This window comes from Aspergillus luchuensis, chromosome 5 (assembly GCF_016861625.1).
Source record: "Aspergillus luchuensis IFO 4308 DNA, chromosome 5, nearly complete sequence".
In the NCBI taxonomy this organism is placed as follows: domain Eukaryota; kingdom Fungi; phylum Ascomycota; class Eurotiomycetes; order Eurotiales; family Aspergillaceae; genus Aspergillus; species Aspergillus luchuensis.
The window spans coordinates 2,834,409-2,859,797 of record NC_054853.1 but is presented as its reverse complement, the minus strand read 5'-3'; the positions used below and the strand labels follow the sequence as shown (position 1 = coordinate 2,859,797).

The 25,389-nt window shown below is 49.8% G+C and overlaps 10 protein-coding genes across 10 annotated transcripts; 8 read left to right on the top strand and 2 right to left on the bottom strand.

Moving 5' to 3' along the window:
* Nucleotides 1–1,634: 1,634 nt before the first annotated feature.
* Nucleotides 1,635–4,658, top strand: AKAW2_50939A (putative NRPS-like protein biosynthetic cluster; the record flags this gene model as incomplete). The annotated part of the gene is made up of 1 exon (XM_041690813.1): nt 1,635–4,658. One exon carries the CDS (start codon nt 1,635–1,637, stop codon nt 4,656–4,658), a length of 3,024 nt encoding a protein of 1,007 aa, XP_041544360.1.
* A 213-nt stretch (nt 4,659–4,871) lies between these two features.
* AKAW2_50938S (GMC family oxidoreductase) lies at nt 4,872–6,773 on the bottom strand (the record flags this gene model as incomplete). The annotated part of the gene is made up of 3 exons (XM_041690811.1): nt 4,872–4,952; nt 5,015–5,178; nt 5,237–6,773. The coding sequence occupies 3 exons, from the start codon at nt 6,771–6,773 to the stop codon at nt 4,872–4,874; spliced, it is 1,782 nt and encodes a 593-aa protein (XP_041544359.1).
* Nucleotides 6,774–7,783: 1,010 nt separating this feature from the next.
* On the top strand, nt 7,784–9,750 carry AKAW2_50937A (catalase; the record flags this gene model as incomplete). Its single annotated transcript, XM_041690810.1, has 7 exons — nt 7,784–7,814; nt 7,862–7,991; nt 8,065–8,299; nt 8,377–8,469; nt 8,554–8,973; nt 9,049–9,133; nt 9,275–9,750. 7 exons carry the CDS (start codon nt 7,784–7,786, stop codon nt 9,748–9,750), a joined length of 1,470 nt encoding a protein of 489 aa, XP_041544358.1.
* Nucleotides 9,751–12,888: 3,138 nt separating this feature from the next.
* On the top strand, nt 12,889–13,410 carry AKAW2_50936A (uncharacterized protein; the record flags this gene model as incomplete). The annotated part of the gene is made up of 2 exons (XM_041690809.1): nt 12,889–13,273; nt 13,334–13,410. 2 exons carry the CDS (start codon nt 12,889–12,891, stop codon nt 13,408–13,410), a joined length of 462 nt encoding a protein of 153 aa, XP_041544357.1.
* Nucleotides 13,411–13,449: 39 nt separating this feature from the next.
* Nucleotides 13,450–14,473, top strand: AKAW2_50935A (uncharacterized protein; the record flags this gene model as incomplete). The annotated part of the gene is made up of 3 exons (XM_041690808.1): nt 13,450–13,620; nt 13,694–13,815; nt 13,885–14,473. The coding sequence occupies 3 exons, from the start codon at nt 13,450–13,452 to the stop codon at nt 14,471–14,473; spliced, it is 882 nt and encodes a 293-aa protein (XP_041544356.1).
* Nucleotides 14,474–15,867: 1,394 nt separating this feature from the next.
* Nucleotides 15,868–16,681, bottom strand: AKAW2_50934S (uncharacterized protein; the record flags this gene model as incomplete). The annotated part of the gene is made up of 2 exons (XM_041690807.1): nt 15,868–16,508; nt 16,597–16,681. 2 exons carry the CDS (start codon nt 16,679–16,681, stop codon nt 15,868–15,870), a joined length of 726 nt encoding a protein of 241 aa, XP_041544355.1.
* Nucleotides 16,682–18,033: 1,352 nt separating this feature from the next.
* AKAW2_50933A (uncharacterized protein) lies at nt 18,034–18,473 on the top strand (the record flags this gene model as incomplete). Its single annotated transcript, XM_041690806.1, has 3 exons — nt 18,034–18,085; nt 18,139–18,292; nt 18,356–18,473. 3 exons carry the CDS (start codon nt 18,034–18,036, stop codon nt 18,471–18,473), a joined length of 324 nt encoding a protein of 107 aa, XP_041544354.1.
* A 1,900-nt stretch (nt 18,474–20,373) lies between these two features.
* On the top strand, nt 20,374–21,191 carry AKAW2_50932A (alpha/beta hydrolase; the record flags this gene model as incomplete). Its single annotated transcript, XM_041690805.1, has 2 exons — nt 20,374–20,784; nt 20,835–21,191. 2 exons carry the CDS (start codon nt 20,374–20,376, stop codon nt 21,189–21,191), a joined length of 768 nt encoding a protein of 255 aa, XP_041544353.1.
* A 302-nt stretch (nt 21,192–21,493) lies between these two features.
* AKAW2_50931A (uncharacterized protein) lies at nt 21,494–22,225 on the top strand (the record flags this gene model as incomplete). The annotated part of the gene is made up of 1 exon (XM_041690804.1): nt 21,494–22,225. One exon carries the CDS (start codon nt 21,494–21,496, stop codon nt 22,223–22,225), a length of 732 nt encoding a protein of 243 aa, XP_041544352.1.
* A 1,361-nt stretch (nt 22,226–23,586) lies between these two features.
* On the top strand, nt 23,587–25,159 carry AKAW2_50930A (ankyrin repeat domain-containing protein; the record flags this gene model as incomplete). Its single annotated transcript, XM_041690803.1, has 2 exons — nt 23,587–24,680; nt 24,769–25,159. 2 exons carry the CDS (start codon nt 23,587–23,589, stop codon nt 25,157–25,159), a joined length of 1,485 nt encoding a protein of 494 aa, XP_041544351.1.
* Between the last annotated feature and the right edge of the window lie 230 nt (nt 25,160–25,389).

Below are 25,389 nucleotides of genomic sequence, written 5' to 3'. Positions count from 1 at the left end.
TCTCTCTCGTAGGACCGCCTTGAAATCCTTGCAAGTGCTTGATAAATGAACGACGGATAAAGGGTCCAGCCATTGAGTAAGACGCAACAATATCTCGCGGGGAAGCATTCCCAGATGGCAGCTGGCTTCATGCATGGTAAATGTAGACTTAATTGATGCGAAGAAAAATCTTGGTGATGATGCTTCTGGGTAAGATGAACACAAGTTTGACAGCTAACGAGGACGTAAAAAGAAGAGTATAAGATCGTATTTAAGTACATTGGCCTGCTCCTGACTATTTGCTTGAGCAGATGTGGTATGGAGGAATTTACCTATGATGAATAGTGAAATAAACAGATCTTGAAGCCTGCTTTAAAATATAGGATAGCGTGCAGCCGCAGACAACAGAGTGCTCTTACCAGCCATGTAATGAAGAAGCATCGTCTCATTCACACTTTCGTGGAATAAGCAGTGTAATCTTCGCAACAGAGGGATTATTTTACTTCTTTGTTCACCAAATGCCGTGTTGTTGACAGCGTTGGCCGGGAAAACCCTATTTATTCTTGCACTGGCGCTTAGAAAAATAGCGCGGATTATGCATTACTCACAGTCTTTCCTATGTGCATAGTTTCTGTGTGTTCACTTTATCGACTCAGCCACGCCTCACATCAAAGGCATGTGGTCCTCTCCGTAACCGACTACTTTGATTTCTCACTCTCAATGTGATAGTTCGACGGATGTTTTCACCAAAGAATACTAACGGGCGCTGTTGGCGCCCGGAAAACTTCAATCTGAACTCACATGAAATAAAGGCATGCTCCGCGGGTAATCAACCACCCCGAGGCCTGGTTGACGCCACATTAGGCCGGAATTCATGACGGAGAGATCACCCGCAACAGCATCTATGGGGAAGAGCCGCAACAATTGCAAACCTGGTTGTAGTGAGTAGTTTTCAATGCTCAGCTAAATATGAATTGGTAAACTTTCATGAGGCTTGCTCCCATCGCAGGTAATCAAGATCACAAGGGAACAACCGGTCACTGCACTGATCTTCTTGAGGAACACAGCAAAAGACAGTCTTCCAACCCAACGTTAAATTTGCGAATTTGCGATGCAGCTTCCAAGTTGGTCGCAATGTGAGAAGTTCCTTCCGGGAAGAGAAACTCAATCCTTGCTGTTTCATGATTTTCTGCAACACAACCATGGTTCCGTACAAAGCCACAAAGGGCAATATGTCACCGGTATTAACGAACAAGTAAAGTTCAGCCACATCATTTTTCTTTTTTATGCATACCTTCCTCGTGGGGTATCGTTCTCGCCTATCAGTCTGATAACTGACGGTTATAGGGACAGCTGCCTTGGAGAAACCACGATCTGTGCGCACCGATATTGTTTTGAGAGGCTGGACCTAATTCCAGTCAACTTTGAAATATGGTGGGCGTTCGTAAATCGTCACGATGCGCGCATGGCAAATCATCATGGTGATTTCATCTGATTGTACCTATCAATGAAGTTATGATGGGTTTTAAATATGGCAGGACTGCATGAAAGAAATAGATGTTTCACTAAAGCTATCCAACAGGCACATTCAAGATCTTGGACTTCTTTTGCAAGTCTGAAAGGGCTTTTGTACAGCCGACATACTGGGCAAAGTCATGGACTCTCTTTTCTCTCATAACGTCGCTATCGATCCGGGAGCCCTGGCAATAGATGATGGAGCACATCAGTGGTCGTATTCAGACCTCGACCGTGAAGTCCAACGTATCGCATCCCTTCTGAAGACTCTGGACCTACCTCCAGAGGAGCCCATTTGTATCTTGCAAGGTGCGGGCAGTGAGACCATCATTGCCCAACTTGCCGTCATCCGGGCGGGCTTGACATGCGTTCCCCTCGAGCCTTCGATTCCAACCAGTCGTTTGATAAACCTCCTGAAAGATGTCGGAACACAGTACATTCTCTCTAATCATACACTGGACATTGACAATGATATGGTCATTATCCCCATCAGTGGCGAATACCACCCACTTACAAAAGGAGTCCGACCGAGGACAGCCAGTGTTAAGCGTGTACAACTGGAGGGTCTGTCCAACTGTGATTATCGAAGTCATATCCTATATACATCAGGGTCCAGTGGAAAGCCAAAAGCTGTTCAGATTCCAGAGAGTGGCATCCTCCACCTTATGTTCAAGAGTCCTGCCACGCCGCTTCTGCCATCGGACCGTGTGAGCGTATTTAACAATCCAGGCTTCGATATGTCAGTCTTTGAAATATTCGTCGCTCTAATGTCAGGCTCCACGCTGGTCACAGTACCCCGGCCGGTAATTACGGATCCGTTGGAAGCTAAGAGTTTCATCGCGCGGAAAAATATCTCTGTATCTTTCCTAACTACTTCATTCTTCTCAATAATTGCACAAGCATGTCCCAGTGCGTTTACTGGTTTGAGACATGTCCTCATTGCTGGTGAAGTAGCCAATTTGGCCAGCATGAAGGCTGTCCTTGAATCGCCTAATCCACCTCAACATCTGTGGAATGCATATGGCCCCACTGAAACGACGATCGTGTCAACAATGCATTCAGTTACGGTAGATGATTTGCGCTACGACAGTATCAGCATCGGTACGCCATTCGGCGATACAAGGCTTTTGCTTGCTGATGACAACCTCGGTATAATAACCGAGCCCGGAAGCATCGGCGAGGTACTCATAGGCGGACCTGGCCTGACAGCAGGATATATCGGATGTCCTAAAGAAAACGAGGATAGATTTTTCGTCGATGAAGCAGGGTACCGACTCTACCGAACTGGTGACTTTGCCAAGTGGCGTCCCGACGATCCAACTTTGCTCGAGTTCATCGGTCGTGTAGACCTGCAGGTTAAGCAGTGCGGTTTTCGCGTCGAACTTGGCGAGATCGAGCAGTCATTCCTTGGTAGTAACCGGCTCCTAGCCGCGACGGTGTGTCAAATTCAGCCAGAAACTGCCGAAGATGAACCCTTTCTCGTTGCATTTCTCATTCCGGCTGTTGCTAGTACTATTCAAGCTACAGACATGCTGGAGTTCATTAAGCAAAAAGCACCAGTTTATGCTGTGCCGCGAAATATTGTCTTATGCTCGCACTATCCCCTAACAGACCATGGCAAGGTTGATCGCAAGACATTAGCGAGGCAGTATACCACCCACTATACCAAGATTCAGGAAATTCTACCAACGAATGAACACCCAACCACCACAACCAACATCCTCCGAAAGATCTGGACCTCCGTTCTCGGCCAACAGCTGATCAACGACGAAGACAATTTCTTCTCCACTCTTCGAGGATCGTCCCTTCAAGCGGCTGCTATGATCTCCAGAACCAGGAGGCGATTCGGAAACACCGTCTCCATGCGCACATTGTATGAAAACCCTCGACTAATGGACCTAGCCAACCGCATCGACAACTCCATCCAAGACAACAACCCCAACGACCTCGACCGCTGGATGACAGACGCCCACACCGCCGACGATCTCCACACCGTTCCCAATTGGCAAGCCGCCGAAGAAGGCCGCATCTTTCTCACAGGCGCGACAGGGTTCGTAGGCGCCCACTTCCTCAGCCGCTGTCTCGCAATGCCCACCGTCAAGGAAGTCGTCTGTCTAGTGCGAGGGAAATTCGGCATCTCCGCCAGCGAAAGGGTCCAATCAGTCCTGGAACGCTACAACCTCTGGGACAAGACCTCACATTGCATCCATAAACTCACTGTCCTCAACGGCGACATCACCACGAGACATCTCGGTCTAACCGAGGACATGTTCACCTGGCTAACCAACTGGGCCAGCGTGGTCTTCCACCTCGCCGCAAAAGTCAACTATCTGGAACCATATGCCGCGCACTACGATGCTAATGTCCTCGGAACCTGCCACGTCATGGAAGTGGCTACCTCCGGTCGCCGCAAGGCGTTCATGTACATGTCTAGTATTGACGTCTTCGGGCCAACAGGCCACGTCCTCGGCACAGAGAAGGTCCTCGAGGACGGTCCGCTAGAGCCGCATCTCCACGCACTGAAATATGAGCTCGGCTATGCGGCTACGAAATGGGTCTCAGAGATGATGGTGCGTCGGGCGCGCGAGCACGGTCTAGCAGCTATGATTTTCCGCCCGGGGTTTATTCTAGGCGATATCGAGGAGGGGTGTGGGAATCCTGATGATTTCTTCGCTCGGTTCGTCATGGGATGTATCCAGGTTGGTGCGTTTCCACATCTACCAAACCAGCGCATGGAGTATGTGTCGGCAGATTATGTGTGTGATGCGGTGCTGCATATCGCTGCCAGTAATGGTAATCTCGGGAAGACGTATAACCTCGTTGCTCCTGATGAGGCGGACTCAATCGATCTTGAAGAGACGTGGCGGATTATAAACCAGGCAGGGTATCCAGTTGAACTGGTGGAATATTGGGGCTGGGTGCGTTTGCTGCAGGAAAGGGGTGGTCCTGATAACCCGTTGATGCCGTTGATGTCGCTGTTGCAGGAGACAGTGCAGGATGGACTGTCGTGGTTGGAGATGCATAAGAATACGACGCGTTATGATTGTTCCAATACAGTTGCAGCGTTGAGAGATGCGCCGGGGATCAGATATGTGCCGTTTGATGTGGAGATGTTGACCAGGTTGCTGGGTTTTGGGGCTCTCAAGGGATTCTATCAGATGTGAATATGCCTTCCCCCCCGTTTTCTATGCATTAGTTACAATTTTAGATTTATAGAGTAGAGAATGTTTTATGCTCATAAATACCGGTCCAAAACGAGACGAATCTATGAAGCAGGGACCAAAGAGCAATGCAAAAAGCTAGCATGTCACCAATATCCAGCGATACAATCTCCCAAACCCCCAAGACAAACCCATATCCTAGCCACTCATAAGTACTTACAACCGACTCGGAACAAAGTACGGGATGTTCTTCGACTCGTACAGATCCTTGTGGTCCGCCTTGATGATATCCGCTCCCTAGATGCTCGTTAGTTCTCACATCACTGAATAATTATTTCGTAAGGGGAAGGATCACTAACCTTTTCGCCGATCATGTACACCGAGTTCTGGATCCGACAGTCCGGAATGACAGGGATGATGGAGGCATCTGCAATGCGGAGATTGCGCACTCCGTGCACGCGGAGCTTCGAGTCGACGACACCTTGGTGGATGCTCTTGGAAAGACGGGCAGTGCCGCATGGGTCTAACATACCATCATTAGTATTCACGTTTAATAGGAACAAAGTACTGTTGAGACTTACGGAATCCAGTCTGGCTGCGATCCAAAACAGCGCGCTTCATCTCGTCATCCGACTGAAGAGGCATCTTCCATGGGTACTCCGACAGGACAATATCCTTGAAGCCGGCACCGCTGGTCAGGAGATCATAGGTCCATCTGACACCCTCGCGCATAGCCAGGATATCGAGGTCATTGCCGAAGAAGTTGAGGTTGATGTTAGGTTGCACCAACGGGTTCGAGTTGTTGAGCGTCACCTCGCCCTCTGACAAGGGGCGCAGCAAATCGACAATCACAGTCATGTGGTTGCCCTCTTCCGGGACGGGATAGTGCCATTGGAAGGCGGTGCTGAACATGCCGACGAAGTCAAGCTCGAAGTGAGGTTGTCCTGCAGGGCCGAAGGGGTCCAGTCCGCCGTTGGCCGCCTTGGCTTCGCGGTAGGCGGGGTATTTCTCGAGACGTTGGTCGATGCGAGGGAAGCCGACGAGTTCCAAGAGTCCGGAGCTGATGGGGCCGGTCTTGTCTTTCTTGTACTGGGCGATGGCTGCGTTGTTGGTGGGACCGGGGCGGAGAATGTGGTCTTCCAGACCGTAGCCGTCTTTAAGACGGAGGACAAAAGGTACGATGGGGTGGTCGAGAAGATGCTGACCGACGTGGGGAGACTCGACGATAGGAGTGATGTTGTGTTTGGCTAGCTCTGCGGCGGGACCAATTCCACTTAGCATGAGGAGCTTGGGGGTCTCGAAAACACCCTGAGAGAGGATCACTTCGCGGCTGGCGTAGACGCTGATCTCGGTGTTGTAGGCTTCACTGACGACGGTCACTCCGGAGCAGACACGAGTGACGGGGTCGATGATCAGCTGCTTCGAGTGGGCTCCGTAGAGGATGGTCACGTTAGGCTTGTCCTTCAGGTAGAGGAAGCTGCCTTGGCGCTGGCCGTTATAGATGGTGTCCACGCAGTGGGTAAGACCGCGCATCTCACCGGAGTAGATATCCTCGGTCAGCTTCTCGCCCTTGGAGACCCACGCTTGGGTCAGTGCGTCACGGAAGGGTTGCATTTCGGGGACCAAGTCGGCATGGGCGATCTGGACGGGGCCTCCGGTTCCGATCTTGCTAAGCTCGGCCGGGTAGAGCTTCTCATCATCATGATACGTTGCGCACTTGCGGAGATACTCGACGCAGTTGTCCCAAGTCCAGTCGTGGCCGCCAAAGGCCTCCCAGTCATCAAAGGTGGGCTTGGAGCCGGGAATCCAGGTGAAGTAATTGGCACAAGAACTTCCACCCAGCGCCTTACCACGAGTGTTAGGCTTTTCGACACGCTCGTAGTCGTCGCGCTTGATCATAGTGGTCTTGTAGGCCCAGTCATACTTGCTTCCTCGGAGGTTGAAGGCCTTGGAGGGAGTGGTGATTTCGTCGACCTGGTCAGGGTTGGGAATACCGGCTTCGACGACCAGGACGCGAACATTAGGGTTTTCAGCGAGGCGACCAGCTACTGCATTGCCTGCCGTACCACCACCGACGACGATGAAGTCGTATTCGTTGCCGTTGGATACCATTGCCATGATGATGGATTGGAATCAAAAGGATGAGACAGATGATGTTTATGTGAGAGATTGTAGGAAAGAGTAGTAGAGATGCGATGAGATGAACTGTGATGATGCTGACGGAAAGAGAGAATCAACAAGCGATGCATCTATCGTATTTATATCCATCATCCTGAATCTTTTCATCTATGAGACTTTTCTTTTTTTCTATGTCTGCCGACATCCGAGTCATCGCCGTAAAGTCGAAAAACATGCAGCTTTGGTGCCTGAGAGGGCTTAGTGGATTCGGCAGCGCCCGGTGAGGGGAGGCCCACCGTTCTACTGTAGCTGCGATGGCATTGTAGATCTGATCTCCAAAGGTCTAGGCGTTAGATCGTGTTTTGCTTGATCGATATTTTTTTAACCCCTCATGCGGGGACAATTCAAAGCAAATTGAGTAGGGACAGTTCTGCTATGAGGGTAAAGAAGCTGAACCCTGACCGGCAATGCGGCATCCACGGGACGCAGCTGTCAAGGTGTCAACTGGCATCACCACGCCATATTCTTCCCATCCATGGTTATACGGTGTCAGATTACTCAAATGACATCTTCGAGACTATTAGCCACTGCGGTCATCATTGTAATGACAGCATTGGAGAACAAGGAGAGGGGAAAGAAAGCCTCTGAGGGGAAAACAAAACACACGCGAGGGGGAAACTCGGCCACCGGTCGGCATTGGCTCGGTCACCACCAGCTGCAAAAAAATACTCCTCAATTTGGCCGGAAATAGATTCCTTGTCTTATACTTCCCCTCACCACTGTGTACACCGAGATACTCTGGCATTGAATTGGAGAATTGACTCACATTGAGCGATTAAAGATGTCTATGTTGGCTGATTCACCATGGACGTCACACTCCGCGGCTGCTGGCAATATATATACGGGGTTACCAGGAACTGCTGATCAAACAGAACAAGCAGCTCAGGAATCATTATCAGCCTTTATATTCGAGCTTCAACGATAGTAGTCTGTCGAAACACCCTTTCATCATGTCCAGACCTGTTTATACCCTGGCAGAAGGTCCCTTCCTCGATCCTACACTCAATTCCATGTTCTGACTCTGTTAGGCCAACCTATCCCTGATCCCTCCGTGAGCACTACGCTGCCCACAATTGGCGGTGGAGGCATCACAACCCTAGGGGACACTCTTCTCCTCGAGACTCTGGCTCACTTCAACCGTGAGCGGATCCCAGAAAGGTACCCGTTCCCTTCCTCCACCATCAAGCCCCCATTCCAGTCCATCCTCATCTAACCAACAAAATCTCTGCAGGGTCGTCCACGCGAAAGCAGCCGGCGCATGGGGAGAATTCGAAGTGACAAACGACGTATCGTCCCTAACCTCCGCTAAGTTCCTCAACGGTATTGGAAAGAAAACCCCCGTTTTGTTTCGACTCAGCACGACGGGTGGTGAAAAGGGTAGTGCGGATACTGTGCGAGATGTGCGTGGATTTTCAGTCAAGTTCTTCACCGAAGATGGGAACCATGATATTGTGGGAAACCATATCGTATGTATACCTACCTACCGTTCTTTGTGTACTGAAGGAAGGTTTCCCAGGACTTGTGTGCTAAATGATGCCAATAGCCTGTCTTCTTCGTCCGAGACCCTATCCGCTTCCCCTCCCTGAACAGAAGCCATAAACGGCACCCTGCCACGAATCGTCCGGATTGGACCATGGTATGTCCCTCACCCTCTGGCCATATATTGCTATCCTACCTACCACATAGTATACTGACCAACTCACCTTCTGGGGTACCACAGTTCTGGGACTTCCACACCAACCAACCCGAAAGCGTCCACGCATTGCTTCATCTCTTCGGCTCTCGAGGCATTCCAGGCTCCATTCGATCCGTCACTGGCTTCGGCGTACACACCTTCAAGCTCGTATCCCCCGATGGCACCTTCCGGTACTGCAAGTTCCATTTCCGGCCTGAGCTCGACGGAAAATATTTCTCCGGACAAGAAGCTGCCCGGATGGCCGGAGTGGATGCCGACTTCCATAACTTGGATCTGTGGGATGCTATTGCACGGGGGCAGTATCCTGTTTGGAAGCTGTATGTGCAGGTTATGGAGCCTGAGAGGGCGGAAGAATTCGGACGGGGACTGTTTGATATTACAAAGGTTTGGTCGCATAAGGAGTTCCCACTCATTGAAGTGGGCAAGATGACCTTGAATAAGAATGTGAGTTATGTCTCTTTGCTAATTGGTGGCATAGCTTTGGGGTGGGTGGCGTGTCGTGTGCTAACATAGTAACAGCCCGGAAATTACTTCGCCGAAATCGAACAGGCGGCGTTTTCGCCATCGAATATGGTGCCTGGGATTGCTAGCACGCCCGATCCCAGTAAGTTTGCATTGCATCCTTGCTGATTTGCGTTCCCTTGATTGTGTTTCTGTTTTGTTGGCCATGTCTCTCTTCCTTGGTTCATGCATACCAATCTTGCGGAGTTGTGTAACATGCACTGATATCCCTGGCTTTATGTAGTGTTACAAGCCCGCATGTTTGCCTACCCCGATGCTCAGCGCTACCGCCTTGGGGTCAATTACACTCAGCTCCCGCCCAATCGCGCTGTTTGTCCTGTCTACGCGCTGTTTGAGAGGGATGGCTTTGCAACAGTGACGAAGAATTATGGTGGTGACCCGAACTATGTGCGCAGCTCGCTTTCTCCTGGAGTTGTGAGTCGAAATAAGGTCCAGGTACGGCACGATGAGCGGATTCTGTCGTTCGCGTTGGGCCAGAATGAGATTCCAGTGGATGAAGAAGACTTCGTTCAGCCACGGGACCTCTGGAATAGGGTCTTTGACGAGACAGAAAGGCGAAAGTGGGTTGCAAATCTTGCTGAGACGCTGGCTGAGGTTCCTGAGCCACTGAAGGAGGCTGTGGTGAATATGTTTGGGAGAGTCGATGGTCGCTTGAGAGAGATGTTAGGGGCAAAGGTCAGGGATATTTCGCGACTGTAGAGGTGAAGGGGTTCGTGATATTTGTGGATGTATGGGTTGCTGAGAATTCAGGGCGAGGGAAATTGTATGTTCGATAGCTCTCTATTCCTATCTCTAAAGCCTTGTTAGCATCTAATTTGAAATCTGTTAAGTAAGGATCTTGGCCCGAGGCCAACTGCAGTAAAATTGCACATGGAAATTCGCCACTAGTCTGTGAGGTTAAGCACGGTTAATCGGGAAAGGGTTTCCGTTGATCCACGTTCTTCAGAGTCACCCTAGAAAGCCCTGGAAAGCTCTTTGCTCTCGTTATACGTGGGTGGCTGCTCGACAAAGTCAAAAACATAGCATGGGACGACTGAGATAGAGTCTGCCAAGTCGAGGGAAAGGAACCCACTTTGGAGCTTGCCAGTTACTCGGAAGTGAGTGTCCGTGAGCAGCCCACGTGGTTTGATTGATTTCCTGGTTGCATATTTTCGGGCCTGATGACTCCAAGGGATAACATGGTAAGCGCCCAAATTACAATGTGCAAGAAGCCCCCAACAGGACTGCGGGGCAAAGCTCAAGTGACAGGTCCGACGGCCAGATCCGCAGTTCCGTCGGTGCAGCAGAACTCATATGTGCTCGGTTGATCTAGGGGAAGGGGATAGATATGGAGGTGATAAGCGAGGTGGGACTGGAGATGTTGGAGACGAGAATAACCGACGTGATCTTCGCGCTGGTACCGATGTTTAACCGGATTGGGCTTTCCTGGTATGATTGCAGACAATTATTAGTGCTTGGGCATTATGGGGCCTGATTTGGCGGAGGAACGCAAGGGACTCTCTCGCAGATGCTAAGACGAAGCTGCTGCCGTTATTGGGGTTTGACTATTTGTCTGTCGTGCGAGTCGATCTTCGTTGAAGTGGGTGTGGGTTTTACCAGATACTCGAGATAGGCGGATTCAAATCAAAGTGATGTGCATTCTCCCAGAGCCAATTTTCACGGGTCTGAAGGTTTTATCATCTGACGCAACTCAATAATCCTAGTAATAGACAAAGAGGTATTTGGAGAAGCTGAAATAAGCGGAACCCTTTTCCATGACAGGCAGGTCCCACGACTACAACTAGTGGCTTTGCGAACCATGGGTCTAGGGCCTTGAAGTTCCACTGATGACACGGCAGTGGCACAACAGTTAACCAGCTGCAGAAAATCTCTGAATCAGACGGGATTCCTCCTTTCTTGTCCTTTTGAGGTCTTTTTCTTTCTGTATTGATTCTGAGACAGCTCCTGGAAGAAGTTATGTAAAGACCATTCATACACATTGAAGCATGGATCACAATAGACTGCGTGCATGAAAATTTTTTGCAAAAGACCCATGCCGGATGGGCTTGGGCAAGAGCAGTAACCATAACAAGACCCGGGTATTGTTGAAACAATTAAGGTTGGAATATGACAGCTCATGAGAGGCCAGCAGATATATTTAGGGCCAAAGAGTTAGCTCATTTCGATCGGAAATTCGCCCAGCCATATAGTCACGCAATCAATCGTGCAACTGGAGGAAATCGGAATAATGGCGCAGGTCAGATTAAGCGAGCCCCCTAGTACGATTCCAACCGAGTAGCCTGCACCATCTCCGGCTATTAGCGATGGGCTGTCTATAGCTCGAAGTCTATTCATTTAGGCTCAGGCATCTTAGCATACCATGGTCTCCACCGCAAGAGACCATCGTCGATGGAAGGGAACATTTTCAAAGTGTTTACGACGCAGGGAATTTTGGTGATGAGAGCTGAATAGCATCCTGGCATGCTGGAAGGAGAGGAGAAAGGTGGGACTGTGTCGGAAGGCAGTCGGGATTCCCTCGGTCAACTCTCGTACTCTTTGCAACATAAAAGGCCTTCCGTGGAACCCTGGGATGGCGGAACATGATCGCGATTAAGTAACCAATACATAACAGATACGTACATGGGCTCTGACCTGGTTGGACTTGAAAGGGAAGAGCGCCCTTCGATAAGCGCGTGCCACGACTTCCCGGCAATCTCGAACACAACATGTGGGAAGGATAGCAACAACAAATATCTCGGGCTACGGATACTATTTCCGCTAGGAGGATTTGGGGGACGAGCAGTGTGACCTTGGTTCGCCTTGGGTTGGTGAGACATAGCTCTTTCGCGTACATATACAGTCCTTTGCTAACTAGATAGCGGCCCCGGAAGCGCATGGAACGCAATCGTGGTACCGCTAGACCCCAACCTCTTCCAGGTTCCATGCTTCTCCAGCCATATACTCCTTGACCACTGCGTCAGACACTCAAACACACAGTCCTTACACATACCAGATGCTGCCCGAGACAAGATGATCTACGGAGCCGGACTCATGGGACCCAGTTGAAGGTTACAACTGGATCTGGTAGGGCCCAACACAATGGCACTGGAGGTACAAAAAGCATCCGGGACCGGACCGTTCACTGGACCCAGGTCCCATTACCCAATAGGGTAACAGTATTCGGCCAATCAGAGCCCCAGTGGATGGCTCTTAGGACTAGTCCGAGTGGTGAGGGTTGACTGGTGCGAACTCTTGAAGCCCCTCTCTAAGGCTGCAAAGGGACCCCCTCCCCGTCAGCTTGATCGTGAGACCCCAACAGCTGCATGTAATATGATCTTTTCAACCTTTCATTTTCCCAATCTCAGACGATCTGCCGGCCAAGAAAGACTAGTAAGTGTCCATCCCGCACTAATATTGGTCATTAAGCGCGTCCACATAACCGGGGGATGGCTGTCAGCCATATCTGAGCCCGGCCACCCAAGCCACGACAGTGTCCACTACGGGAAAAAGAGGGCAGGAAAGCATGCAGCAGTACCTTAGGGTACCCTAATAATGTTTATTTTCGTTTCAGCTGCACAGGGATTCGGGCAGCACCCGATCCCCGGTCCGCGAGAGATGGGCACGTAGTGTTGTTCACTGCTGTTAAATCCAGATCAAACCACGTCACCCCGTGCATTCGTTAATCCCGCCTCTACCCCCTTGTCAAAGCCTCAAGCCAACTCCCAGTCACCTATCAACCTCGATTATGCCGGGAAAGCGACCTTCAGAAACAGCCTCCTCCTAGATTTATCTGGTTCTTACAGCCACCCGTTATCAGCTCCACACGGCATGACCTAGATACCCATCAATAGCGCCACCATGAGCGAAGACCAAGACTCGGATTCAACAACAACCGAGTACCAGTTTGTATTCGGTACAGACCAGCCAGGCGCCCGCAGCCATGCGATGCGACAGTTCTGGAGGAGGAGGCACCAGGCCCTCCAAAGTTCCCCCCAGACCACTCGACCTCAGCTTAGGACACTACTTCCGAAGGACTATAGCTCAGAGAGCAGAGGGTATCAGCAGGATGCGTCACAGGGTCAGACCCCCGATCCACCAGAGGGTGAAGGTCGAGAAGGCTCCGCCTACGCGAAATCTCCAGCTTCAGACGTCGATCACGGGCATCAGTCCTCGATCATTCAAGGGCCAGGTCCCAAGTTTCCGATAGATCTGTCGGCTAAAGACCAAGAGATCTTCTCTTCATGTGAGTTGAATACAGAGAATTCCGATACTCTCCAGGCAACTGATGTTGAAATCTATACAGGGCTCGATTTACATGCTAGCTTTGGCCCCGGCTTGTCACAGAGTACTGGGTTCGACCCTGTACGTGATGTCTGGTAACCTTTGGATCTATCGAATAGTGCCTCGTTTTGTGCATTGATGGCTCATGCGGCAGCCCATGTCGCACACCGTCAAGGCCAGACAAAGTCGATAGAATCGGAAAAGTTCAGGACCCTGGCTGTGGGCATCATCGCGAAATGGCTGGCCGATGAAAGAAAATCGACACAGGATGACACGATTACGGCTATTGCACGCCTCCTGATGTTCGAGGTGAGTATTACCATATTAGGGCCTCCATTATAACATTCAAGTTACTCATCTTATTTCTCCCTCTCTGATTCAGAAATACTGGGCCATCGATGACCAATGGCGTGCCCATAAAAACGGCCTTGTCAGCGTTATTAATGCAAGGGGTGGGGTAGAAAATTTTCGGTCAAGTTGGCGTCTTCATATGGTTCTCTTCCTGTGAGTGATCATGATGTTCATACTAATACCTACGGCCTTTGTGTGCTAATCAATATCTTGACTGCATAGGGCGTTTTCTCTGGCAGAGCCGTCAAGAAATTCCTCCCCAGCGCATGTCTGGGAAATCTCAGAGTACTTTACCCCCGCCACCGTGCATCCAGCAATCGAACTTCGACTACACCAGGTTAACCCACAGGCCTCCCAAGGGCTGATCGCTTACCCTGATATTCATGAAACGATAACATTCCTGGCGAGTTTCTCGAACTTATCGGGAAACGCATCGCCCAATGTCCAAGATCATACACTCCTCTGCTTGTTCGTACTTGCTGTGATTTTTCAAGAGTCACTCTACTCGTCATCGCCGGAATTTGGTCGCTCCTTCACCGACAAATTGCCAGTATTAAACGAAGCTCTGTCTAAGAGCAAGAGTATATGGAAACGCTCTTCGCAGGAGCTATATGAGTTTCTGATGGAGGATCATTTCAATCTCCTGCTCAGCCCCTCAGCTCGCAGCTTCATCACAAAGGTGGCCCAAAACCTGGTTTATTTGAATGAGTCCGCACAAGCAGCTGTCGCAAAATGCCTTCTCAATAAACTCCTCTGGCAGAGCCAAGAGGTGAAGGCTGATTCACATCTCCAAAGTGATGGAACGCGTTGATTATAAGTTGAGCGATATGCCACTCAATGGTACTATCCAGGAGGCTATCGAGCAGCACGACGCTGACTGTGATGTCTGTACTACATAGTATAGACAGCTGCTAGCAGATAACCTCTCGTTACGTCTTTCTCGTTCCGTACTCCACTCTCCATCAGGTAAGGCCGTCATAACCACGACATCAACGTACATATCACTTAGGGAATAACAGGCCCTCAAGATTGAATATTCCCTATATATTACCACACTGCGTGCCATACGATGGCATCTTTGCTTGTAATAAGCAATATCGTAGCAAATCACTCCCTCGCACACGTACTCTGTTACTTTGCTGAACTCACCCCCTACAAAGGCGAGATCGCCACATCCCCACACAACCTGTTCTATGCACAATGACATCAGACTCTCAAATACCACAGATATCTCATGCCTTGCATATATCGATCTTTATCCTCGGGTCCGGATGATCTCTGTAAAATGCTTGTGTACATGTATGTCTCCGCCGAACCGCTCTTTTCCAATCATGGGCGAATATCGATGCCAAGAAACCCAGTCTCGCATACCGGTGCATGTAAGGAGAGGCAAGCATGCAGGAACGCAAGATTCCAGTATTGCATGGTTAGGCTGGTAATGTATCGAGTTAATACATAGTAACGGTGCAATACAATAGGTGATCTTCATGATTGATATGATTGAGATAAACTTTCTGTAAGCACCTCGATCTACGGGCGCCTCGCATAAGAATATCGGGTGACCATTCATTTGGAACATGTTACTTTACAATACGCCATCCCCTGCCCCAGCAGGTAAACAATCTTCCCTAATCAGAAATTATTACTTCGGATCTGCCCACCGTTAAGATCGGAATATACTCCCGAGCTTACCCCGACAGTGTTCCGAAGCTTCCCGATTCCCGTTCCGTGTCCGTATCCGTCTCCGACACTAAAAAGCGTACTTTTTGTTATTGGCTAGGATTGAGTTTGGGGCGGGAGAGGATTATATCTAGTGTATTTTATTTATATTAAACTAGGGTGTATATATAGAGCTGGATGAGGGCCAATTTTTCGAGTGTGTCGGTGGGGAGGGAAGGGGTTCACCATAGTAGTCGGCAAGAGATTTTTTTTTTTACGGCTTGCGCGTTTCGGTGATGTTTTTAAGTGGGCTTCGCTTGTGGTGGACATCGAAGAGGGGATATTTGGTAGCAAGAGGGTTGTACTGTTATTATTGGACTAGATTAGACTCAATTGAAATACATGCAGATGACCCTTCGGGTCGTTTGGGGGTAATCACAATGTGATCAATCCGTGTAAAACTCAATCTCGACACAGTTTCCCTGTCCAACAACGCCCGGTGTTTATTAGAAGTACAAAGACGCCAGGGGCCTTCAGATTCAAAGCTTACTCTGGCTTCTTTTTTGCGGGCCCTGCATAGTGAAGAATGCTGAATGCAAAGTTGGGATGATCGCTTAGTAGCGTGCAAAAGCTACCACTGCATTTGAGGATCTCGATGTGGTAGGCTGCGAAATGTGCAAGATAGGCGAACAATGGGTCGTTGTCCTTGAGCTTGGAAAGAGCGAACCGTACAGCCGGTATCAAAGCCCCCGACACATGTATCCGACTATCGCCCATCCTAGACATGATCTTCTTCATCTGTGTGATTGCAAGGCTTGCTAATTCTGGGATACCATGTCTGTCGCAAAACACGTAGAGCTGGATGTTGTCGGAGACCGAATCGGCTATCTTGCATTCGACGGATTCTTCATGGTTGGATGCGCATTTGATGTCGCTCTTCTCAAGGTCCGCCTTTTCGGGGTATTCTCCTGTATATACCCACCCGACAAGAGCAGAGAGTGTGCTGGCCTCTGTATCCATGCAGACATAATCGTCTACTGCTTTTTCTATGTGGGATTTGTAGAGAGCAGAACACTTGGACTTTAAGAGCCCCGTGTGGACTCTGAATTCCGAGTCGGAGCCCTTTGTGCTAAGTATAATGACATCGGTTTGGAGGATGTTCGTAAAAGCGCCACTGGGTATGGATTCTAAGAGGTTCATGTGTTAGCGATTTTGTCACAGAGCGTGCCGAGTTTCCTTTAGATCCAGGCCCGTCGAGGGGGTACACTGTCTGACCAAGCTTTATCTTTTTATCACCACCGTCTTCTGCGGGTGTCCCTTTACGTCTTGTGTTGGCAGGCAGAGGCCTGCGTTTGCTCATGATGGAAGGTGAACCCTGAATGAACCCTAGAGAGTACTTTGACGAAATTGATGCTATATTAGAATGCGTAGAAGAAAGTGTAGGGAAGATGGGAGTGGTGGCGAGTGGAATCTGAACTAAGAAGTTTAGTCCTCAACTATGAGAACTATACCCGCATTCACTGTCATCTGCTCATGAAGTATTGCCAAATCTTGCTAGTTCGCGGAAAGTATGCTTGCCAGTAACACTGCTGTCAGGATAATGCAGCTTCACCTCTCATTCACCATGTGTTTGCCGAAGTTTCCATGAGGATTGGCTGGCTCTACCCATACCAACATCGAGCGTAAATAGCAGTCCCAGATTTCTTGATACTCCACCTAGCATGATATATTTTGTTTTGCTTCTCATCAAGGAAGTGGAATTTGCTTCACGCCTTATGAGTGGGCAGCATCAGTTGCATGGAAACAAATCCATGCCAGTGAGGACTCCTGGGTTGAGGCTGTGTTTACTACAGCTATGTCTCCCTGCATATAATGTCTGTCTAACTGGCCTTTTCTGTAGCATCATACTCTCTGACCTTCCTCGCTATTTCTGGGCGTCACTTGCGAAGCGGACACAGAAACATTTGTGTTGACATAACTGATGAGAGTGTGTACTACTGACTCAGCAGTGAGATAGTTGCATAAACTGCTTGTCGCCTCAGGCAGCAACAAAGATATTACCACCTCAGGCCGCACACTAGCCGGGAAAGGGCCTTGACCTACTTTTTGCATTTGTTCGTATTTGTGGGATCACCTTCCACATGGTGGGTGCCTGCCTTGGTCCCACAATGTGAACCGAGGTTCTTGGCAGTTCCATCTGAGCGAGTCATGATCTCCTGCGAGTCCATCATGATACAAATAAGCATCATATCGAAGCTTGGCGTTCAGGTTCAGTAGGTTTAGACTTCCAGTTCGGAGCATGCAACCCTACCACTAACACCGACTTCTTTAACCAACCCCTGTGTTGACATGGGTATAAGCTTAAATCCTGAATTGTACTCGGCCGAGTGATAAGCAGCAATATATGTGTCTCTTGTAGTTCGGCAGCCTGCTTGGATCGTCGAAATCGGCAGCCGGTGATGTCATGGCATTATTCAGCATGGTGGGGTTGCATCATCCCCTTATAAGCTCATGTCGCAGCTTCGAGAAAGCTGGCTGTTAAAAGCATCCTGTGTCTGCTTGGACAAGTAAAGGTATTCAAAATGGCCAATAATAAGGTTGATGTCACCAGATCCTCGGAGTTGAATGAGGCAACGGGTATGTCAACCTTTCTCCGGGGAACAGAGGATGGTATAATGACCACAACACACGATAGGGGGCCAGACTGAAGGAATGGTTCGGAAGGGAGCTATTATCGACAAGTCGGATCAGTTGTGTGCATTAGGTTGGTCGAGCCCCTTTCAGGACTTGGACTGTTTCTAATACAATTCCTAACAGTCATGTGCGCCGAGCCACATTCCTGCTCGGCTGTTCACCATCACGGTGAGCAGGATACTATCGTTTATGCCGCAAAGGGCCATGGTTCCATTGTATTCGATGGAGGAAAGCAGCGCAAAGACCTCTCCCCAGGTGACTTTGCTATCATTCCTGCGTAAGTAGTGCGGCCTCTACTTGATCGAGGACACAGACTGACTCGGGATCAACCTGTGTGCAGTCACACTGAGCACCAGGAGATGAACCAATCAGACCAGGATGTCGAATGGGTTATCACTAGAGCAGGAAGAAAGCCGATCACGGTGAACCTGGAAGGTTGGTCTAATCCCTCTAGCTGAGGGCTGGACTTTGCCGTGAATGCAACAAGGGTGCATTATGTTAGTTGCATACATTAGCGAATGGTGTCATTTTTGCGTCTTCATATTGGTAGCATTTCGGACATCTCTATGTAAACTCGTTGACGGACCACCTCAGCCCTGCGATTGTAAAAAGCTTCCAACGTCCTGTCACAACTTGCTTACTCGTAAATATCGATGGAAAGGACGGAATCTGCATGGAAAATTCAGCCGACTACGTACCTGAATCCCGTGGCGTTGAATGAAATCTGCACTTAGTGTCGAATGCTTGGATTGTATCTAGTCTTCACCAGGCTCGTCCCAACATTGGGCACCATTATTATCTGCGTTCAAGGAAAGCTCCGGTGAGCCAGTGCAAGAAATTGAATAGCGAGGGCCAGGGCGTTCCAATAGTCAGGTGACAACGCACATCTCGAGCAGTTCATCGATGTGGGATTCATTTCAGAACTTCCTCATCTTCCAATTCTCTCAGGATGCTACTGTTGCACCCCCCCAATACTACATTTCTTTCTCTTAAATCTATCTAACTACCTTCCGATGCATCCTCATCATCATATGGTTATTTACAGAAGTAACAATTTCTTGGATCAAGCAGCATGACCACGCCATGCTCCACAACAGTGACAAGCCTAGAGAAGTCCAGATCTCCCACAGCTTCTTCAAGCCTGTCGGAGGGTGTGGTGTACAGATGCAACCTTATTATACCGCATTCACAGCAGTCATAATTTGACGAATATTCAGAGGTGAACCTAAGCGTTAGGACGGTTAGGCCAGACAAATGTTGTCGAAGATGATCACTGTTCAACTTTCCCCAAATAACCATATTGATGTTTGGATAAATGGCTATTTAACATAGCTATCCTGGATTACACTATGGTTACACCTTCATGCTCGCAAGCTAGAGTGGCTACGCCTAGTCTTCAATCATAACCTTCATCCACCTTTGTTCGTATCACCACACTGAGTTGACAGGCGATGAAAAGGTTTCTGTCAGCTTTATTGGGTAGCTGCAACAGATTACTAGAGAGCAGCACTGATCAAATCATTGGTGAAGTGATACTCAGCCTGCCAGATGCTGTGAAGCATCGTCCAAGGGCCTGGTCTATCAAACGAACAATTTACAGTACATGATATCTGCATAATCGCTCACCACATCATATTCATCAAGCCATGGACGGCAATGAACATATTGACACGATCTTTTCGGGAAGTCAAAATGACAACGCCTTAGGAGACGAGTGTAAGCTTGACAACATCCGAGGCAATCTTTTACCCCTCTACTGGCAAGAGGGAGCAGCAAAGTCTATTTCGCCAAGACAATAAGCACAACCGTCCTCGCTTGCTGCTCGATTTGTGTGTTATATTACAACGCCCACAATTCCTATGATACGCTTTGGGCGATACGGGCCACAGCATGAAGTCAAATGTCCCGTCCGGCATACCCGACGTTACCTATATGTCAGGTCTACACCACCCTTCTGCTCGACGGGTCGATGAACGATAGCCCTCACTCGGCTGGCGGAATTTCCGAGTGGCTGGATCCACTTCGTCCAAGAAACGGTTTGCGGATACTCATGGTATAGTGCACCCGTGCACGCAACGGTATTGGACCGTTCGGTTTGCCAATGTCCAAGCGAGTGAACTAAGAGGGCTGACAGGTGGGCTAAGAACTGACTGGCCCAATTATGGGCTATCTCAATAATGGCATAGAACGCCGTTGCAACAGAGGGATGAAGATCGCACCCCGTTATGGGGAATCTAGACCTGAGGCGCGGGACACCTCGGTAAGTGGGAATTTTGCCCTCTTTTGAGGCTTCCCCCGCTGCTCAAATCTGCAAATCAGTTCATCTTCTGGTACATCGCAATTATCTACATTCGCAAAATGGTTTCTGTCCCAACTATTGTCCTGGTTCCCGGTGCGTGGTGCACGCCAATCGTCTATGATGCTCTGCGTGCTACTCTAACCTCGCGTGGTTTATCTTCGACGGCCATTGCCCACCCCTCCATTGGTGCGGAGCCACCCTCGAAGACTCTGGCCGACGATGTTGCCCACTTACGGTCCGAGCTAGTCTCGATGATCGACGAGGGAAAAGACATCATCTTAGTGCTACATTCATACGGTGGAGTTGTCGGGTCCGGGGCGGTCGAAGGGTTGGGCAAGGCAGAACGCGCGCAACAGGGAAAACAGGGTGGGGTTGTCATGGTCGTGTACATGAGCGCGTTTGCCATACCAAAGGGGAAGAGTCTCCTGGATATGCTGGGAGGCCGGTTCTTGCCGTTCATGAAGGCAGAGGTGAGTTCAATGACATCGCGAAGTTGCGACTTTCGCCTTACATGATTCAGGGTGATTACGTGCATTGCCTTGAAGGACCCGAATACGGTTTCCACGACATCCCACCTGCCGACCAAGAACTGTGGACATCCCGGTTGACACACACTTCTATTGCTGTATTCTCCGGTGCCTCGACCTTTGAGCCTTGGCATGTTATGCCGACCGCCTATATCATCTGCGAGGAAGATCGGGCACTTCCTCCACATGTGCAGAAGCAGATGGCAGAAATGCTGAACACAAAGTGGATCTATCAGTTAAAGAGTTCCCATTCGCCGTATCTGAGCATGCCAGACAAGGTGGCGGATATTCTGGAGGAACTCGCGGGCAAGGCTTTGACTAGTGGTGCGGGAAACTCCGCCAATTTGTGAACTGCATAATTCTAGAATATCTCTTTCCCAACATTATAAATAGGACGTAAGACCTGCGTGTCTCAGATTTCAATCACAGAGCCACCATCCTAGATATTTAGAGGACACAAGTCACATGAGTCATTTGCCTGCACAATGCCTCATCAGCCTCATCAGCCTCATCAGCACTACCCATGAACAACTCAGCCTCCGTGGGGCGCCAAGGCAAGGCTGCAGCAATACTCGGGAAAATATAAATATAGAAAGATCCTCCAAAGTAATATTCAAGATTATTATCTGTCCGGAATCACATCATTACAACCATGATGCCTGCTACAACTTCCCCTCTTCCCCATATTCATCTCCTCTGCATGGACGAAATATTCATCCATGCCTTCGAATCTGTCTTGTCGACAACCACCACATCTCCCCAATTTCCTAAGATCACTTTCCACAACTGCTCCCTCTCTTATATCTCCCCGAACATTCAATTCGATGTGATCGTCTCCCCAGCCAACTCCTACGGCCGGCTAGACGGTGGCTTCGACGACGCCATCTCACGTGCCTTTTCCCCAACGTCAGACTACCTCGCCTTGACTCGCCACACGCAGGGTATTCTCTATCGCGACTATCGAGGCTACCTGCCTCCGGGATCATGTACGCTCATCCCTATCCCGGAGGAGTTTGACCATCGGTCGAAGAATGTCTGGAAAACGAGGTACTTGGCGCTCTGTCCGACCATGAGAGTGCCGCAGGATGTGCGCTGGGATCGGGAGATTGTGTATGAGTGTATCTGGAGCTTGTTGTGCGCTATCGACAGACATAACTGTGATGTTGAGAGGACAGCAGACGGGGCAACGAGGATTGATAGTCTCTTGATGACCCCGTTTGCGACGGGGTGTGGGTTTGTCTCGCCTGAGAAGTGGGCCAGACAGATGATCCTGGCGCTCAATCATTATGTCGATGCGGTGCAAAATCCGGAGAAGTGGTCCAGTCTGGATCTGGGTCAGGCTATGGTATATTCGAGTGAGGTGGCGAGGACTTGGGAGTTATAAATGGGTGTTGGAGGGTGTATATCTGACACCTGAGAAGGCAATGAGTGGTGAAGACGAGGAAGATGCACTGTGTGTGGGAAAGATATTCGCCCTCAGTTGAGGGCGTGTAGCTGGAGACAGTAGTTGGCAAGAGAAAAGTAATTAGGAACATGAATTGTGTGTGTGGAGATGAGGTGTTCACACTTCGTTGATGCTGTATAGCTCGAGACAAGGCTTGGAATGAGGAAGCCGAGCAGAGAACTACTTCGAAACAGACGATGACTCGTGTGTGGAGAGGAGGTGTTCAACCTTTGTCACTTGCTGGAGACGTATACTCGAAGGCTCTCATCGGCAAGAGAAACAGGACCATAAGATCCGAGTCATATCAAGCGCAACTCATCAGTCTGTGTGGACTAGGCGTTCGCTTTATAAGTGAAGTATATCATAAAGTATAAGCACAGGAGATATTACTTAGAGAATGATGAAGATGCACTGGGCCTGTGATAATCAGATGTTCAGCCTTCGTCAGAGGCGTATAAAGACATATCTGCTCAAATCAGCGGTCGATACTCTCTGTCAGCGCGCCTATTCTGGTGGTCCTGCTTTAAGGGAGTTGCCTTAACACTGTAAAGGTAACTTGGCATACCCTGAATACGAGAATGTCTGGCAATATCTTGGAAGCAACACATCATACAAAATTAGCTGGAGTCAACCCACTCGAATCATGAATATGCTCTACTCTGAGGTCCAAAATGGGCCTTGTTGCGGCAAGTTCCTTTATCGATGCATGATCGACATGGCCACCCTGAAACAGATCTTGCAGACTCAAAATTCAGCAACACGAGGAGAATCGAGCTATAACAATCTCGGAGAGCGAGGATATGCTTCCTCATGGAAACAAACCATAAATGACCAGTATCTCTTGGATATTTCCGATTGTATCTGTCTCGGAATTCCAGCTACCATTGCCCTGGGTCCCTCAGAACTCTGTCAGGGTTAAGCCATGGATACTTCCATTAACCACCTTACAAATAATAGTCAACCCCAGTCCATTTACTTCATGCAACGACGAAGCTATCCCATCCCCTGTGCCATCACCACCCTTGGCAGCTCTCAAACTTCGAATCCCAGACGCAACAGCGCAATTCTCCTTTCACATCTATACCTCCATCACGGCCACACCCAGAACAATGTCCTCATGCCCAAGCAATCCCAGTCGTCATTCAGTACCTTGTATACCCTCCTTCACAGCAACAATAACCTAACTCAAAGTACCCCTGTCCATATATATACCACTATGGATTTGATCCTCCCGGTAACACAAGCATCGAACGTTGCCATCACCAGTCTAGGAGCCACCACCACCACCACCGTCGCCAACTATGCCTTGCACGCCTCGCCCCTTCAAGGCCCCCGTGCCCAACGCCAGCCCGGCTCTGGAAGCTGTGGCCGAGAAGCTTCGTGCCAGCGGCAGCAGAAGACTCCTCACGGCAGAAGGCATCAGATCACTCTCCACCTCGACGAAGAATCTCGTCGACAATCTATATACCAACGTCCGCAAGAACTGCTGGGCAGACGCCATCTGCGAAACCCCAGCAAGCCTCCGCTCCGGTCGAATGGACCCAACTGGTAGATGGCACCTTCGTAACCCTCACGTCTCCGCCTTCACCGACAACCTCTCCCACGCCATCCAACTCGGCGACATCGACGAAGTCGACTACCACCTGTCGTCCGGCAGGATGCCCCTCAACACTTGCGATCGCGAAGGAAATTCCCTCCTCCACCTAGCCCTAACTTCCGGTCACTTGGGTATCGCCGATCTCCTACTTGAGAGTGGAGCCAGCCCCCAGTACAGCTTCGACCCGGAAGTCCCTGAGCTCGACCAACTCTTCCAATGCCCCGATCGTGTGGCCCCGCAGCTCAGCTCTATCCGCGTCGACATCCTCCGTCTGCTACTTAGATACGGCGCCCAAATCCGCCGATTCCCCACCCTCAACATCCTCTTCGACTCCCCCGGGAACGCCCCAGAGCTCCTTCAGCTCCTTATCAAGAATTATCCGGATGTGCTCCACGAACGCTCAAAATCAGGCCACACCATCCTCCACTCGGCCGCCGCGTTCGGCACCCCGGAGGTTTGCGACTTGCTGCTCGCTCGTGCTCCGCACCTCCGCACCACATACACAGACTGGGACGTGACGCCTCTCCACATGGCGATCCTGGAGAGAAATGAGCCGACTGCCTGCTTCCTCATCTCGGCCGATATGAGCCTGCAGACGCGCCACGGGTACGACCGCACCGAGCTGTTCCTAGCGGCATGTATGGGCCTGCGTCGCGTCGTCAAGTTACTATTATCGACTACGGCGCTCTTCGCGTATCCGCCGCAGAAGTGGGTTTCGGATGCGAAGGCCGCTGTCCGCGTCGCGCTGTACATGGGTAATACCGAGATTGTGGATATGATTAGACGGAATTTAGGATTGTATGTTGTTACCCTTCACCTAGCGCCACCCCCCTTCATGGAAAGTATAAGTAATATTGACTAATATATTGTTTGTGTGTGTGTGTAGATCATGGCGCTCATGCTTATCCCCGTTTCTTACATGTCCCCGGCCTGCTCTGACCCCGAGTATTATTAACATCCGGGGAATTGAGACGAGGAGGTCGAGGAGTAGACGCGCTAGGAGTGTCAGGGATCATGCTCATACTCATCGTCCGCAGCGGTCTGGTGAGGCTGGGTGGCAGAATGTGAATGGGAGTGGGAATGTCTCTGCTCCTGCTCATTCCCTCGCTGCTGTATCCAATTCGGGAACTGGTAATCCTCTGGACGGTGGTGAGGTCGTGGGCGATGCTATGAGTTTGGATGCCCAAGTTGATCGGTTCTTGAACAGTGTGGGTGGGAGTGGACAGAGTACGCTTGGGGTTATGGATACGGTGGTGGAGAGTATTGAGGAGTTGTGAGTTGAGTGGTGGTGGTGGTGGTGATGGATGCATTGTTCGTCTGAGTCTGGTATGTGAAGAGGGTGGTTTTGAGTCATTCGTTTGAGATACCTAAAAGTAGTGTTTGCTTTGTGTCCATCTCTGGGATATTGCATGGTATTATTAGCTGTATGAGTGGGCGTTGCCCTACTCCAGACAGCAAGCTTCATTGTTACATTTCGGTAGATACTATCCAGAACAGGCTCAATCAT